The sequence below is a fragment of the Salmo trutta genome, chromosome 3, assembly GCF_901001165.1.
Source record: "Salmo trutta chromosome 3, fSalTru1.1, whole genome shotgun sequence".
Taxonomy (NCBI): domain Eukaryota; kingdom Metazoa; phylum Chordata; class Actinopteri; order Salmoniformes; family Salmonidae; genus Salmo; species Salmo trutta.
Genome location: NC_042959.1, coordinates 19,959,637 through 19,977,878, shown reverse-complemented (window position 1 = coordinate 19,977,878; position 18,242 = coordinate 19,959,637). Strand labels below are relative to the sequence as shown.

At 45.0% G+C, this 18,242-nt stretch overlaps 1 protein-coding gene across 4 annotated transcripts in view; it reads right to left on the bottom strand.

The window, feature by feature from the left end:
• The window catches only part of diaph2 (diaphanous-related formin 2), a 706,015-nt gene that overhangs the window by 72,989 nt on the left and 614,784 nt on the right, over window positions 1-18,242 (bottom strand). For 3 of the 4 annotated variants that reach the window (XM_029725962.1, XM_029725944.1, XM_029725970.1), the window contains 2 exons: window positions 4,930-5,028; window positions 3,627-3,677 (listed from right to left, as the gene is read on the bottom strand). In XM_029725962.1, the coding sequence (XP_029581822.1) occupies window positions 3,627-3,677; window positions 4,930-5,028 (150 nt within the window). The remainder of the gene's footprint in view (window positions 1-3,626; window positions 3,678-4,929; window positions 5,029-18,242) is intronic. The other variant, XM_029725953.1, reaches the window with a different exon arrangement.

The following is an 18,242-nucleotide window of genomic DNA, read 5'->3' as shown; positions in this document are numbered from 1 at the left end:
TTTTGCACCCCAGTATCTCTACTTGCACATCATCATCTGCACATCTATCACTCCAGTGTTAATGCTAAATTGTAATTAATTTGCCACTATGGCCTATTTATTGCCTTACCTCCCTAATCTTACTAAATTTGCACACTGTATATAGATTTTGTATATTGTGTTATTGACTGTACGTTTATTTATCCCATGTGTAACTCGGTGTTGTTGTTTTTGTCGCACTGCTTTGCTTTATCTTGGCCAGGTCGCAGTTGTAAAGTTCAGTTTTTTTGTCTAATTTCTTGTTTGTTTCACAATAAAAATATATGTTGCATCTTCAAAGTGGTAGGCATGTTGTGTAAATAAAATGACCCAAACCCCCAAAAAATCTATTTTAATTCCAGGTTGTAAGGCAACAAAATAGGAAAAATACCAAGGGGGGTGAATACTTTATAGATACGGCAAAATATTGTCTGCGTATAATGAGATGAAGAGGCACCGGAACCTGTTCACCCAGCGTCGGTATGGGAGCCCATCGAACCCGCTGAGGCATGGGAGGCAGGAGGCCTCACAGGTAGCTCCGGCTCCAACACCCGGACCCGACATCACCCCCAACACAAAAACAAACAAAAAACCACTCCCTAATGCTTCCCTTTGACGAGTCGTCATTCTGTAACGATGTACGCCGAAAGTCGGGAAGCAAGTTCAGGGAGTGAATGCATTTAATAAATAAAAGAACAAAACAAGAAACACGAAGAGCGCCCCCGACATAGAACAGGAACAATGACGACTGGGGAAGAAACCAAAGGGAGTGACATATCTATATAGGGCAGGTAATCAAGGAGGTGATGGAGTCCAGGAAAGTGTCATTATGCACCTAACGCTTGTGACAGGTATGCGCCCTAACGAGCAGCCTGGTGACCTATAGGCCGGAGAGGGAGCACTCGTGACATAAACGTTCTGATCTGTTGCATCAGCCTTATTGCTTTTAAAAGTTTTTTTTATTATACAGTGATTGTATTCATTTGGGATCTATCGCGTCCCACAAGTGTCCCAGAGTATGTTTAGAATATTTAATTGAGATATCTGAGGGAGCCATGTGAGTGAGAGGCGCTTCGGAGCACGGCGATTGGCGGCCGGGAAATTGGAGGTCTGCATCTCTCCCAAATAAACCTGTGTGAACTGCTGTATTAATAATTTCAGAAAAAAATACTAGTACATTTTTCTAATATCATAAGATTTCTTAAGACCTGCCTAAAGAAAAAATTTGATTTATTTGTGATGGTGTATATTAAATGGATTTATGTGAACATTAAAATGTAGACGCCCCATTGTGGGTTATTTGGATTTATCGGGACCCGTTAAATGGCCATAGCACTACACATATGGTCCTATATAGCTCAGTTGGTAGAGAATGGTGCTTACATCGCCAGGATAGTGGGTTCGATTCCCGGGACCACCCATAGATAAAATGTATGCATGCATGAATGTAAGTCGCTTAGGATAAAAGTGTCTGCTAAATGGCATATGTTATGTTACATACGCACTAGCACTACACATATGCCTTTGATTCATGGGGAAGTTGCCGACGTTGATGATCACTTGTGATTTATCAGGTCTTTGTTATGGCTGCAGTTATGAAGCTTATGAAAAAATCGTATTCTACTATTGCATGTTTTAGGTTATTTTTAGCCATTGGTGATGCATCAGGTACTTTCTACTAACGTAGCCAGATTTGGGGGAGTAAAAAACAATTTATAAACTTTTATAAAGTATATATAGTGCACACTTTAAATTAGGGGCTGCAAAGTAGTTGATTAATAATTTGTAAATGGTTTATAAGGATCTACATTAATGATCAGCTGAGGTATTAGTAAGTGCTTTTACTCACATTTAACTCACTCAAACAATTAATACATAAACCATTCATGACATACATAAATAGAGTCATAAATTAGTATATAAATGGTGAGTCAAACCATTAATCAACCATTAACAAATGCCTTATAAATAATCTGATGAGTTAACAATTACTCCTTTATAGCTGATTTCTAAGTACATTAGTAGTACATTATTAATCATTTACAAATTGTGAACATACTATAATCAAACCCCTTATTCATTATTTTATAAATAATTAATAAATCATTTCAAATAGTGTTTATAAATGCATAAATTACTATTTAGAGATTGCTTATTGACATTTACAAATGAAGGAATAATGATGAATAAATGGGGATTAAACTCTTTACAACCTGTTTATAAATGGTTTATTAAGGGACCGTAATATAAAGTGTTACAAAGATCCCTTTATCCCAAGTCCTAAATATCATCCACCTCTGGCCTGCTCGCCTCCCTACCTCTGAGGAAGCACAGTTCCCGCTCAGCCCAGTCAAAACTGTTCGCCGCTCTGGCACCCCAATGGTGGAACAATCTCCCTCACGATGCCAGGACAGCGGAGTCAATCACCACCTTCCGGAGACACCTGAAACCCCACCTCTTTAAGGAATACCTGGGATAGGATAAAGTAATCCTTCTAACCCCCCCCCCCCCTTTAAAGGATTTAGATGCACTATTGTAAAGTGTTTGTTCTACTGGATATTATAGGTGAATGCACCAATTTGTAAGTCGCTCTGGATAAGAGCGTCTGCTAAATGACTTAAATGTAAATGTATCCTAATCCTTCCCGTAATACAACTGGTACCTATTTTTTTATTGCATTTGACTGAGTGTATTAGATATCCTAAAAACTAAACGTACTTGTGATAGTTCCACATTTCATTGTCACTCCATTCACACACATCCTTAAACACGCACATACAAGACCGAGACGAAAAGCAAAGACAGACAGTCAACAGTGAAAAATGCACTCCACATAGATACAGCAGATTAGATTAGAGTGGTGGTTGGAGAAAAATAAAATCAAACCATTGCGCCACAGACAGTTGTTTCAAAGTAGGCCAGGGGAGTAGTTGGGGTGTTTGCGCTTTGTGCAACGGTTGACATTTCCCAGAATGCCCTAGCTGGAAAAGGAAGAGTGAGGGAAGGAACACAACAAACAAATCCGTGCGTGGCGACACATGACGAAAAGCAATTATAGCCCTCGTGTGGGTGACAAAGCCTTTCCTATAAAGTGCCATGAGACAGGATGTGATGTCATGCTCTATCAGCATAGGCCTACAGGAATGGGGAACAAGCTCTACAATACAAGAGCTGGTGTACTACTCAGAAACCAGACTGAGATTTGAGTCACTGAGTTATTAAAGCAGGAGGGAAGCTTAAGAGTACTACTCTCAAGTCTAAGGTGCGACCAAAATTCAACCCCATTCCCTATATAGTGCACTACTTTGGCCAGATCCCTATATCCATTCCTGTTTTTGAGATAAACAATCTGTCTGCAACCTAATCTAATAAATCTGTGACCACATCAAGTAATTTTTTCCCAACTTTGTTCAACCACTGGTTGAAACAAGATAACACTACGTAACCCTCAGTGTAGGAGTCTGTCAGAGAATACACCAGCACTGGTTCAGTTGGTGGGGGAAGATGCCAGATGAGAATTACACAGCCAGGAGTGGAGGCGGTGCTGTACAGTGCAGTACAGGGGCAGGGAAAGGGTTAAACTATGGACACAGCTTTGGTTGGGTTACCATGGTTAGCACCCGGCCACCGAGATACAGGACTGCATGGACTTTGATCACCTGCAACATGACCAAGTAAACAGAAGAAAAAGAAAGGGAGGAGAAAGAGAGGGGGAAGAGAAAAAGAGAATGATGTCAGACATGAGTCTTTTCAGGAGTTTGGCACCAATTATCCACTCTGAAAAGTCTGGTTGTTGGCACAACACCTCAGCACACACTCACACTGTACAAACATGCTCACTCACACAGAGAGAGAAGGAAAATACATTGTGTTGGTTTGGGCTGTTGGCAATCATGTCAGTCTTGATGGACCATGTTAGAGTAGAAGAGATATTGTAGACAGAGGGAAGATGAAACGTACGTACGTACGTACGTACGTGCGTGCGTGCGTGCGTGCGTGCGAGCGTGCGTGCGTGCGTGTTCTCCTCTACATGGCTAGCTGTCTGCCAGTGAGTGCAGACCAAGCTAGGAGAACGATTCAGGAGTGTGTGAGTTGTGACACCCTGTTTCATTAACCAGGTCTTATTGGACAAACCTTGACATGGACCCTGGTATGGAGACGTGATTGGCCAAGATAAGAGGGAGGAGACAGGTCTGGCAACATATCTCTGACATTTGACATAGTGACAGTTAATTTAGGACGATTTGTTCTGCCATGGTGTGCATATGCTGGTATGTTTGTTGTAGAGGTTGTTGATAAGGGAAGAAGAAGCTGTTGCCGGACAGGGCCTAAACCTCTGTGTATACTCACTCCATCTGATCATACTAAACTATGCTAACCCTCATGAGGCCCAATGAGCAGATTAGCATCAGGAATATCACAGTAGTCGTCCACCACAGAGAGAGCAGCACCTGTGGGTCCTCTATACAGACAGGGCTCTGTCTCTCCACCTGCATATCAATGTAACCTCTACCAGGTGGCACCTTACCATCCCCCTGGGCACAGGCCATTCATCATGGCAGGATGGAATATGTTAACATTAGGATTATGCTAAATCCCCTCCACCGCTGGAGCCTGTAGCCCATAGACCCCGCTCACATCCCATTTCTATTGTAATCAGAGCCTTATGAATGACAATGTGACAATGAATGTGTAATGAAGTGCACCGGGGATAGTACAAGTGTGTGTGCAGTGTGTGTGTGTGTAGTGACACACACACACATACATACAGAAGAACATGAGCGTACACACACAGACATGTTTACACCCTCGACATATCACGGACTTGGTCCGGCAACACTCCTTTCATATTAAGAACTATGGTTGAGACTAAGGGAGGAGGTTACTTCAACAGAGGCGTGGGGACCTTACCGTTGCGCGGGGTTCGTTTTCGGCGATCGCGGAAGGCTGCTCCGGACTGCAGGGCTTCCATTAGGCTGTCCATCACACCTGTTTCATTCTCTCCTCCCTCTGTAGGACAGGACAGGCAGAGAATATGGTTAGAGGATAAGCACACTCACTGAAAAAAATACACACACAAGCACATACATACAGTACCAGTCAAAAGATTGGACACAACCACTCATTCAAGGGTTTTTATTTTTACTATTTTCTACATTGTAGAATAATAGTGAAGACATTCAAACTATGAAATAACACATATGGAATCATGTAGTAACTAAAAAAGGGTTAAACAAATCTAAATATATTTTATATTTGAGATTTTTAAAGGAGCAAAGATAACAGCTTTGCACACTCTTGGCATTCTCTCAACCAGCTTCATGAGGTTGTCACCTGGAATGCATTTCAATTAACAGGTGTGCCTTGTTAAAAGTTAATTTTTGTAATTTATTTTCTTCTTAATAATGCATTTGAGCCAATCAGTTCTGTTGTGACAAGGTAGGGATGGTATACAGATGATAGCCCTATATGGTAAAAGACCAAGTCCATATTATGGCAAGTACAGCTCAAATAAGCAAAGCGAAAAGACAGTCCATCATTACTTTAAGACATGAAGGTCAGTCAATGCGGACAATTTCAAGAACTTTGAAAGTTTCTTCAAGTGCAGTCGCAAAAACCATCAAGCGCTAAGATGAAACTGTCTCTCATGAGGAACGCAAAAGGAAAGGAAGACAGAGTTACCGCAGCTGCAGAGGATAATTTCATTAGAGTTAATTGCACCTCAGATTGCAGCCCAAATAAATGCTTCCCAGAGTTCAAGTAACAGACACATCTCAACATTAACTGTTTCGAGGAGACTGTGTGGATCAGGCCTTTATGGTCGAATTGCTGCAAAGAAACCACTACTAAAGGACACCAATAAGAAGAAGAGACTTGATTGGGGAAGGAAACACAAGCAATGGACATTAGACTGGTGGAAATCTGTCCTTTGGTCTGATGAGTCCAAATCTGAAATTTTTGGTTCCAACCGCCGTGTCTTTGTGAGACACAGAGTAGGTGAATGGATGATTTCCGCATGTGTGGTTCCCACTGTGAAGCATGGAGGAGGTGTGATGGTGCTTTGCTGGTGACACTGTCTGTGATTTATTTAGAATTCAAGGCACGCTTAACCAGCATGACTACCACAGCATTCTGCAGCGACCATCCCATCTAGTTTCCGCTTAGTGGTAATATCATTTGTTTTTCAACAGGACAATGACCCAAAACACCTCCAGGCTGTGTAAGTGCTATTTGACCAAGATGGAGTGCTGCATCAGATGTCCTGGCCTCCACAATCACCCGACCTCAATCCAATTGAGATGGTTTGGGATGACTTGGACCACAGAGTGAAGGAAAAGCAGCCAACAAGTGCTCAGCATATGTGGGAAATCCTTCAAGACTGTCGGAAAAGCATTCGAGGTGAAGCTGGTTCAGAGAATGCCAATATGTCATCTAGGCAAAGGGTGGCTACTTTGAAGAATCTAAAATATATAACATGATTTGATTTGTTCAACACTTTTCTGATTCCTACATGATTCTATATGTGTTATTTTATAGTTAAGGTCTTCACTATTATTCTACAACGTAGAACATAGTACAAATAAAGAAAAACCCTTGAATGAGTAGGTGTGTCCAAACTTTTGACTGGTACTGTATATAAACTCAGCAAAAAAAGAAACGTCCTCTCACTGTCAACTGCGTTTATTGTCAGCAAACTTAGTATGTGTAAATATTTGTATGAACATAAGATTCAACAACTGAGACATAAACTGAACAAGTTCCACAGACATGTGACTAACAGAAATGGAATAATGTGTCCCTGAACAAAGGGGGGGGGATCAAAATCAAAAGTAACAGTCATTATCTGGTGTGGCCACCAGCTGCATTAAGTACTGCAGTGCATCTCCTCCTCATGGACTGCACCAGATTTGGCAGTTGTTTCTGTGACATGTTACCCCACTCTTCCACCAAGGCCCCTGCATGTTCGAGGACATTTCTGGGGGAATGGCCCTAGCCCTCACCTTCCGATCCAACAGGTCCCAGACGTACTCAATGGGATTGAGATCCGGGCTCTTCGCTGGCCATGGCAGAACACTGACATTCCTGTCTTGCAGGAAATCATGCACAGAACGAGCAGTATGGCTGGTGGCATACCACGAGGGAGGAGGATGTCTTCCCTATAACGCACAGCGTTGACATTGCCTGCAATGACAACAAGCTCAGTCCGATGATGCTGTGACACACCGCCCCAGACCATGAAGGACCCTCCACATCCAAATTGATCCCGTTCCAGAGTACAGGCCTCGGTGGAAAGCTCATTCCCTCGACGATAAACGCGAATCTGACTATCACCCCTGGTGAGACAAAATCGCGACTCGTCAGTGAAGAGCACTTTTTGCCAGTCCTGTCTGGTCCAGCGACGGTGGCTTTGTGCCCATAGCCGATGTTGTTGCCGGTGATGTCTGGTGAGGACCTCCCTCAGCCTATTGCGGACAGTCTGAGCACTGATGTAGGGATTGTGCATTCCTGGTGTAACTCGGGCATTTGTTGTTGCCATCCTGTTCCTGTCCCGCAGGCGTGATGTTCGGATGTACCAATCCTGTGCAGGTGTTGTTACACGAGGTCTGCCAGTGCGAGGACAATCAGCTGTCTCTCTTGTCTCCCTGTAGCACTGTTTTAGGCGTCTCAGAGTACGGACATTGCAATTTATTGCCCTGGCCACATATGCAGTCCTCATGCCTCCTTGAAGCATGCTTAACCTGTTAGGGTATAGGGGGCAGTATTTTCACGGCTGGATAAAAAAATGTACCCGATTTAATCTGGTTACTAATCCTACCCAGTAACTAGAATATGCATATACTTATTATATATGGATAGAAAACACCCTAAAGTTTCTAAAACTGTTTGAATGGTGTCTGTGAGTATAACAGAACTCATTTGGCAGGCAAAACCCTGAGACAGATTCTGACAGGAAGTGGATACCTGATGTGTTGAATTGACTTTAAGCCTATGCCATTGAAAAACAAAGGGGCTGAGGAATGTTTTGGCACTTCCTATGGCTTCCACTAGATGTCACCAGCCTTTACAAAGTGTTTTGAGTCTTATACTGTGAGATCTGACCGAATAAGAGACTTGGAACGGTGATGGCCGATTAGACCTCTGGCGTGCGAGTTGATGGTGGGTACTCTCGTTCCGAAACGTTTTAAAAGAGATCCCAATCGTCCGCCTTGAATTTTATTCATGTTCTGGTTAAAAAAGGCACTAATGATTTAAGCTATACAACGTTTGACATGTTTGAACGAACGTAAATATATTTTTTCCGTTCGTGAAGTGAAGTGAAGTCCGGCTGGCTTAGATCATGTGCTAACAACACGGAGCTTTTTGGACATAAATGATGAGCTTTTTTGAACAAAACTACATTCGTTATGGACCTGGGATTCCTTGGAAGTGACATCTGATGAAGAGAATCAAAGGTAATGGATTATTTACATAGTATTTTCGATTTTAGATCTCTCCAACATGGCGGTTAGTCTGTATCGCAATGCGTATTTTTCTGGGCGCAGTGCTCAGATTATTGCAAAGTGTGATTTCCCAGTAAGGTTAATTTTAAATCTGGCAAGTCCATTGCGTTCAAGAGATGTAAATCTATAATTCTTTGAATGACAATATAATATTTTACCAATGTTTTCTAATATTAATTAATTATTTTGTTGTCATGACTTGACTGCCGGTTATTGGAGGGAAACGATTTCCTGAACATCAACGCCATAGTAAAACGCTGTTTTTAGATATAAATATGAACTTGATAGAACTAAAAATGCATGCATTGTCTAACATAATGTCCTAGGAGTGTCATCTGATGGAGATTGTAAAAGGTTAGTGCATAATTTTAGCTGATTTTATGGTTTTGGTGACGCCTGTCTTTGAATCGACAAAATACATTACACACAGCTATTGTCAATGTACTCTCCTAACATAACCTAACTTTATGCTTTCCCCGTAAAACCTTTTTGAAATCGGACAACGTGGTTAGATTAAGGAGATGTTTATCTTTCAAAGGGTGTAAGTTAGTTGTATGTTTGAGAAATTTGAATTTTGACATTTATTTGGTTTCAAATTTGCCGCTCTTGAAATGCACCTGCTGTTGATAGGGTGCGCCACGGGTGGCACGCTAACGTCCCACATAGCCCCAAGAAGTTAAGGCACATTCACGCAGATGAGCAGGGACCATGGTTATCTTTCTTTTGGTGTTTTTCAGAGTCAGTAGAAAGGCCTCTTTAGTGTCCTAAGTTTTCATAACTGTGACCTTAATTGCCTACCGTCTAAGCTGTTAGTGTCTTAACGACCGTTCCACAGGTGCATGTTCATTAATTGTTTATGGTTCATTGAACAAGCATGGGAAACAGTGTTTAAACCCTTTACAATGAATATCTGTGAAGTTATTTGGATTTTTACAAATTATCTTTGAAAGACAGGTTCCTGAAAAAGGGATGTTTCTTTTTTTGCTGAGTTTATATACACATACATACAGTGCATTTGGAAAGTATTCAGACCCCTTGACTTTTTCCACATTTTGTTACATTACAGCCTTTTTCCCTCATCAATCTACACACAATACCCCAAAATGATTTTATGGTTAAAAAAATGATATTTGGTTGTTCGTTTACATGGTGTGACAGATGATACTTTGGTCTATCAAACTGTGTTAATATTAAGACAAATATTTATGGAAAAAAAGTTGAGAATGTCCCGTCTTGTGTCCCGACTCCATGAGATCTAAAACAGCAAAAATGTATTTCAGCCTCATAGCAAAATGTGTAAAATAGTATGAGATTAGCTACAACACTGCAAATTTTTCTGATAAAGTGAGTGTGTGTTTGCGTGTATGTACTTGTATGTTTGTATGGATGCGTTCACGTGCGCTTACACGCTTGCATATGTTGTAGAAATAATTCAATGTCAAAGGCCCAGGGCAGTCAAATGTCTCGGAGGGAGTTTTAGGACCCTGCGCCTCGACCCGCTCCACTAGTCCTCTCAACAGCCCCAGAGACACCAGAGCTATACACACAGGCCCACTTCATTGTCTGCTACCCTCTCCTCAATCCTCCCCTCTTCCTTCCCCTATGGTGACACTTAACTTGTGTGTCTCCTCCCCCTTCATCTTCTCCCAGGGCTAGAGGACAATAAGTCACACATGTAAGTACTCATGCAAGCACACACACACACACACACACACACACACACTCACACACACACACACACACACACAGGTACCTTGATGGGGAGAGGGACGCAAATTATGATGTGTGAAGTTAACAAATCCGGCAGAGAGCCAGGGCCCTTGTTATCCCCTAATTAAAACATGTAATAGTGCACCCTAGTAAATACATTACAGAGACAGAGGGAGGGAGGTAGAGAGAGAGAGGGAGGGAGGTAGAGAGGACAGGTAAGCTAGCTCTCAATGGGAGGTAGAGAGGACAGGTACGCTAGCTCTCAATGGGAGGTTGGGAGGACAGGTACACTAGCTCTCAATGGGGGGTAGAGAGGACAGGTACACTAGCTCTCAATGGGAGGTAGAGAGGACAGGTACACTAGCTCTCAATGGGAGGTAGGGAGGACAGGTACGCTAGCTCTCAATGGGAGGTAGAGAGGACAGGTATGCTAGCTCTCAATGGGAGGTAGAGAGGACAGGTACTCGAGCTCTCTCAATGGGAGGTAGGGAGGACAGGTACGCTAGCTCTCAATGGGAGGTAGAGAGGACAGGTATTCTAGCTCTCAATGGGAGGTAGAGAGGACAGGTACGCTAGCTCTCTCAATGGGAGGTAGGGAGGACAGGTACGCTAGCTCTCAATGGGAGGAAGAGCGGACAGGTACACTAGCTCTCAATAGGAGGTAGAGAGGACAGGTACACTAGCTCTCAATGGGAGGTAGAGAGGACAGGCACGCTAGCTCTCAATGGGAGGTAGAGAGGACAGGTACACTAGCTCTCTCAATGGGAGGTAGGGAGGACAGGTACACTAGCTCTCTCAATGGGAGGTAGGGAGGACAGGTACGCTAGCTCTCAATGGGAGGTAGGGAGGACAGGTACGCTAGCTCTCAATGGGAGGTAGAGAGGACAGGTACGCTAGCTCTCAATGGGAGGTAGAGAGGACAGGTACGCTAGCTCTCAATGGGAGATAGAGAGGACAGGTATACTAGCTCTCAATGGGAGGTAGAGAGGACAGGTACGCTAGCTCTCAATGGGAGGTAGAGAGGACAGGTACGCTAGCTCTCAATGGGAGGTAGGGAGGACAGGTACATGTAGTGCCATGTCAGCTGCATCATGTTTTTAAGAAGGTGCCCATAGTGTGGAGTGTAAAAGCCCAGCCATGTTCCACTCCTCCCCTTCCTTGATAAGATCATTAGAGGACCCCAGGGCTGTCTCCTGAGGTGCATGACAAGGTGTTACATTGCTGGAGAGAGTTTTGTCCCATCTTAACCCATTTTGGAAAGCAATTTCCTTTGAGTGGTGTATCTCTTCCTCTCAAGACAGATCCTCCTGCATAAAGGTTAGCTTTTCTGTATTTCCCCAGCGCACAATCGACGAGACTTGCTAATTGAGAAAAGGCAGAATATATTTGCCGTGGGTTTTTACAGCTCAAAATGAGACAGGTGGAGCTGGAACAAGAACAGGGCAAAAAACAGTAGTCTTCTAAGTGGGCGACGTGTCAGATGAAGAGAAAAGTTTGCTGTGGGGATTTAGACGTAAGGGATTCTCAAATAATCTAAAATGCACAAGTTTTTAATTTACATTTTTTGTTCAAACATTTATTTAACGTATGGAGGGGAAGCGTTCAGAGAACAGTTGGAGATGTTAAGAGATTCTCAGAAGCCAGGGCCTCGTCTCTGAGCTTCCTTCATCAGAGCCGAGGTCTAGCCGGTCCAATAGGACATTGTTAATGGAGCGCTAGCAGGTCACTGGGGAGCATGTTTCCCATTTTAGTCATTTTGCTTCTTTGTGTCTGCGATCCTCCCTCTTGAACCCAGTCTACTCAGCCCAGCTCCCAAACCTTGGTCATTATGGATGATGAATTGGGCTACAGTTAAGCAAAAACTAGGACAAATTGATCAAAGTTGTCAAGTGCCCCCTGTGATGTCTAGGTCTCTGAGAAGAGGGAAACTGAAGCAAGAGCTGTCCAAAAGTTTTTCAGGAGCCAAGGTGCAGTAGATAAATGTTTACCTGCCCGAACTTAACGTGTTGCATTCCTGTCGAACTCACAAGACGTCCTGGTTGGCCTAGATATGGAAAAAAATTAAAGTGGGAGCCAGTGCTGTTCTCGGAGTCATAGCTGTTAGATAGAGATCGGCCATCTCGTTTCTACAGAGAAAAGCAGGTGAAATGCATGTCCCGCTTTAAACCAATAAGCAAGACTAACAAAGGTATAGACTAGCCAATTTGAAGATAAGCGCTAGCTATTTGGGCTTTGTTTTGTTTAGTTCTATTCCGAGCCGGTCTAATTAAGCTTAATTTAATCTAGGCTGCCTTTAAACACAGCACACAGAAAGAGAGAACAGACACTTTGGTTTTCAAAGTAGCCCTTGGGAAGGGCCTCAGGAAGAGGGAATGAGACCAGCAAGTCAAGAGAAGAAATTAGCGCAAATTAAGAGTTTGTTTGTGGCGAATTTACATAAGATGAGTTTCTATTCTTGGCTCTCTTTTCTTCTTTTGGTTGTGTTTATTTCTCACTGGGAGGTTGTGTTGCTCAGAGAACGACAAAAAAGAAAATACTGGCTTTTCTCTGGTAATGAGAATATGTGGCATTTCCTCAAATTAATTATGTCGCCGTGTCAACTTGTTCTGTTGATAAATTCAATTTTCCCGACTGTCATTTCTCTTTGAACGTTAGGACGGGAAAAACAAAAGACTGATCACAGCTCGCTGAAAGTGCTGCCAAAAGCAACTGTCATCTCTAGATTTCGGCCAGCGCAAACATTTCTTCTCTACCATGATGCCCAGAAGCGAAATAAGAAGCCCCGGCCCTTCTTGCCGTAAACATTACCCACAAGCCAGTTCAGCCATGTATGCAAACGATGGATGGCGTAGTCCGGCGCGCTACAATAAGTCACCCTAATGATCCCAGTTTAAAATAATGTCTGTTCTGGACCACAATGATGAAGAGAGGGCCTACTGACTCATTAGTATGGGGCTAAAGATAGATGACCCAGATATAGGGCCAAAAGCTGCTTCATCTTCATCTGAATCGTTCTGTTTGAGACGTGCTGTCCTGTACTGTGCTGTTTAGAGACACAGACAGTGTCCTATCCCAGAACTCTGCTGCTCTCTCCTCTAGCATCCTCTCTCCTTCCCTCTCCTCTACCAATGCCGCTCCCATTCCCGTTCCTCTACCCCCTCTTCTACCATCTCCTCTTCTCTTCCCTCTCCTCTTCCTCCTCTTCCCTCTCTTCTACCATCTCCTCTCCCCTTCCATCTCCTCTCCCCTCTCATTTTCCCTCTCCCCTATAGTGTGTCTTTGTGCCTATGTGGGGTGTGTGTGCCTGCGTGGTGTGCATGTGTGCATATGTGCGTGGTGTGTGTGTGTGTGTGTGTGTATGTATGTGTGTGCTCCAGCACAAAATGGTGTCAGCCATGCAGTGTGACCTATGGCCGTGCCTGCTCTCCTCTCCTCCTCCCTCTCCCCTTCCCTCTCTTCTACCATCCTCTTCCCTTTCCCCTTCCCTCTCCTCTTGCATTCCCTCTCCTCTTCCCTCGCTCCTACCATCTCCTCTCCTCTTCCCTCTCTTCTACCATCTCCTCTCCCCTCTCATTTCCCTCTCTTCTATCATCTCCTCTCCCCTTCCCCCTATCATCTCCTCTCCTCTTCCCTCTCTTTTACCATCCCCTCTTCTCTTCCCTCTCTTCTACCATCTCCTTGACCCTTCCCTCTCTCCTACCATCTCCTCTCCCCTCTCTTCTACCATCTCCTCTCCCCTCTCATTTCCCTCTCTTCTATCATCTCCTCTCCCCTTCCCTCTATCATCTCCTCTCCCCTCTCTTCAACCATCTCCTCTTCCCTCTCTTCTACCATCTCCTTGACCCATCCCTCGCTCCTACCATCTCCTCTCCTCTTCCCTCTCTTCTACCATCTCCTCTCCCCTCTCTTCAACCATCTCCTCTCCCCTCTCTTCAACCATCTCCTCTCCCCTCTCATTTTCCCTCTCTTCTATCATCTCCTCTCCCCTCCCTCCCTCTCCTCTATTATCCCCTCTCCTCTTCCATCTCCTCTCCTCTTCCATCTCCTCTCCTCTATCATCTCCTCTCCTCTACCATCTCCTCTCGCCTCTCATCTATCATCTCCTCTCGCCTCTCATCTATCATCTCCTCTCCTCTACCATCTCCTCTCATCTACCATCTCCTCTCCTCTACCATCTCCTCTCCTCTACCATCTCCTCTCCTCTCCTTTCCTCTCCTCTCCTCTCCTCTATCATCTCCTCTCCTCTCCTCTATCATCTCCTCTCCCCTTCCCTCTCGTCTACCATCTCCTCTCCTCTCCTCTACCATCTCCTCTATCATCTCCTCTCCACTTCCCTTTCGTCTATCATCTCCTCTCCTCTCCCCTTCCCTCTCGTCTACCATCTCCTCTCCTCTCCTCTATCATCTCCTCTCCCCTTCATCTACCATCTCCTCTATCATCTCCTCTCCTATATCATCTCCTCTCCCCTTCCCTCTCCTATATCATCTCCTCTCCCCTTCCCTTTCATCTATCATCTCCTCTCCCCTTCCCTTTCATCTATCATCTCCTCTCCACTTCCCTTTCGTCTATCATCTCCTCTCCTCTCCCCTTCCCTCTCGTCTACCATCTCCTCTCCTATCCTCTATCATCTCCTCTCCCCTTCATCTACCATCTCCTCTATCATCTCCTCTCCTATATCATCTCCTCTCCCCTTCCCTCTCCTATATCATCTCCTCTCCCCTTCCCTCTCTTCTTCCCTCTCCTCTATCATCTTCTCTCCTCTATCATCTCCTCTCCCCTTCCCTCTCGTCTATCATCTCCTCTCCTCTTCCCTCTCCTCTATCATCTCCTCTCCCCTTCCCTCTCCTCTCCTCTATCATCTCCTCTCCCCTTCCCTCTTGTCTACCATCTCCTCTATCATCTCCTCTCTCCCTCCCTATCATCTATCATCTCCTCTCCCCTTCCCTCTCCTCTATCATCTCCTCTCCCCTTCCCTCTCCTCTCCTCTATCATCTCCTCTCCCTTTCCCTCTCGTCTATCATCTCCTCTCCTCTACCCTCTCCTCTCCTCTATCATCTTCTCTCCCCTTCCCTCTCGTCTATCACTTCCTCTCCTCTCCCCTTCCCTCTCATCTATCATCTCCTCTCCATCTCCTCTATCACCTCCTCTCCCCTTCCCTCTCGCCTATCATCTCCTCTCCTCTTCCCTCTCCTCTATCATCTCCTCTCCCCTATCATCTCTCCTCTATCATCTCCTCTATCATCTCCTCTTCCATCTCCTCTATCATCTCCTCTCCCCTTCCCTCTCATCTCCTCTTCCCTCTCCTCTATCATCTCCTCTCCCCTTCCCTCTCATCTCCTCTTCCCTCTCCTCTATCATCTCCTCTCCCCTTCCCTCTCATCTCCTCTTCCCTCTCCTCTATCATCTCCTCTCCTCTTCCCTCTCCTCTATCATCTCCTCTCCCCTTCCCTCTCCTCTATCATCTCCTCTCCCCTTCCCTCTCATCTCCTCTTCCCTCTCCTCTATCATCTCCTCTCCTCTTCCCTCTCCTCTATCATCTCCTCTCCCCTTCCCTCTCCTCTATCATCTCCTCTCCCCTTCCCTCTCATCTCCTCTTTCCCTCTCCTCTATCATCTCCTCTCCCTCTTCCCTCTCCTCTATCATCTCCTCTCCCCTTCCCTCTCCATCTCGCTCTTCCCTCTCCTCTATCATCTCCTCTCCCTCTTCCCTCTCCTCTATCATCTCCTCTCCCCTTTCCCTCTCCTCTATCATCTCCTCTCCCCTTCCCTCTCCTCTATCATCTCCTCTCCCCTTCCCTCTCATCTCCTCTTCCCTCTCCTCTATCATCTCCTCTCCCCTTCCCTCTCCTCTATCATCTCCTCTCCCTTCCCTCTCCTCTATCATCTCCTCTCCCCTTCCCTCTCATCTCCTCTTCCCTCTCCTCTATCATCTCCTCTCCCTCCCCTTCTCCTCTTCCCTCTCCTCTAGCCTCTCCTCTTCACCCTTCCCTCTCCTCTATCATCTCCTCTAATCATCTCCTCTCCCCTTCCCTCTCATCTCCTCTTCCCTCTCCTCTATCATCTCCTCTCCCCTTCCCTCTCCTCTATCATCTCCTCTCCCCTTCCCTCTCCTCTATCATCTCCTCTCCCCTTCCCTCTCATCTCCTCTTCCCTCTCCTCTATCATCTCCTCTCCTCTTCCCTCTCCTCTATCATCTCCTCTCCCCTTCCCTCTCATCTCCTCTTCCCTCTCCTCTATCATCTCCTCTCCCCTTCCCTCTCATCTCCTCTTCCCTCTCCTCTATCATCTCCTCTCCTCTTCCCTCTCCTCTATCATCTCCTCTCCCCTTCCCTCTCATCTCCTCTTCCCTCTCCTCTATCATCTCCTCTCCTCTTCCCTCTCGTCTACCATCTCCTCTCGTCTATCATCTCCTCTCCCCTTCCCTCTCGTCTATCATCTCCTCTCCTCTTCCCTTTTGTCTACCATCTCCTCTCCTCTTCCCTCTCCTATTTCCGCTCCTGTGGTAACATAGCGGTGCCATGTATGTACTAAGCCGTTTGGCGGTTGGAAGGTTTTCCAAAGGCAGGTCCCGGTGTCATCGACGGAACAATGATAGAGCAGCCCGGTATTGACCGGCTCCATACTAAATCTTGGTAAAGAGCACTTAGCTCCCCTGCGTTAGCCACAGAAAGAAGATCTTTCAATGGCCATCAGTGGAGGCTTTCATCCCTGCTTGTATTAGCCGCTGAAGCGACTCAGGTTGTGTCCCAAATGGCACCCTATTCCCTATATAATGCACTACTTTTGACAAGGGCCTAAAGAGATATAGGCAATAGGGTGCCATTTGGGACATAGCCTCTGTGCTTTGGTGATTTCCCCCCGCCCAACGCCATTCAGCTGGAGACAGAGGAGGGCCAGGAGACGTGACAGGCCCCAGGTCTAATGCTGATGCATTGTGTATTCTATGTCCAGGGGAGTGTCTCCCATAGCAGTGATGTAAGGTGGTTGTTAAAACGCTGCCTGTGTAGAGAGAGAGGGTGTTCTAGTGCCTCCACAGTGGAAAATGAAATTCAAACAACTGTGTGTGTGTGTCTGGTGTAGGATAGTGTGTCTTTGTGCCTATGTGGGGTGTGTGTGCCTGCTTGGTGGTATGTGTGTGCTCCAGCACAGAATGGTGTCAGCCATGCAGTGTGACCTATGGCCGTGCCTGCTCTCGGCCAATTTAGCTAGAGGAGAAACTAGACAGCCAGCCAGACTCCTCTAATACCTAACACATCACACAAACCTCCACAGAATAGCTCTATACCACTTCATCCACTGTCAGTTTACTTCCATCAAATACAAATAGAACATATGACTGTACACCAATACGCATCTTCAAGTTCATCAAAAAACAAGTATTTGCATGTGGATGCAAGATGAAAATAAAAAGCGGATCTGTCATGTACAAACAGATACATGTCTGTTAACTTCGTCTGAATCTCAAATGGCACCCTCCGTCTTCTTCCCATCTTCCCAAGGAAGACGGAGGCAGTCTGGTTTCAATCTGTATTCGGCACCATGCACTCCTCCTTAAACACCAAAGGGATGGCATTCTTATCATTATGCAGCAGTGTCAACACAAGCTGTTCATAAATTCAATTTGCTATCTGTCATCTCCCTCCATGTTGGGGGGAAAAAATACAGAGGGATCGATGGAGAACTACATTTGTGATGGCTCGCATGCAGCCGCCGACAGCTCTGGAGGGAAGGGACCAAAACTGAGGAAAACGAGCAGAATTTAAGCAGAGAGTTTCTGTCTGGTCTGAGTAGTGGTACATAATAAAAATAGGGTCCCAAAAGGCACCCTATTCCTTATTTAGTGCACTACTTTTGACCAACGCCCATAGGATTCAAATTCTTCAATAGATAACACAATTTCTATTGGTAGCCATTGCAGTGACAAACATCACTAACGGTAATTCAGTATGTAACAATAATAATTATATATCTATACTATATGTCATAAAATAATATGAAATAATTACATGGATAA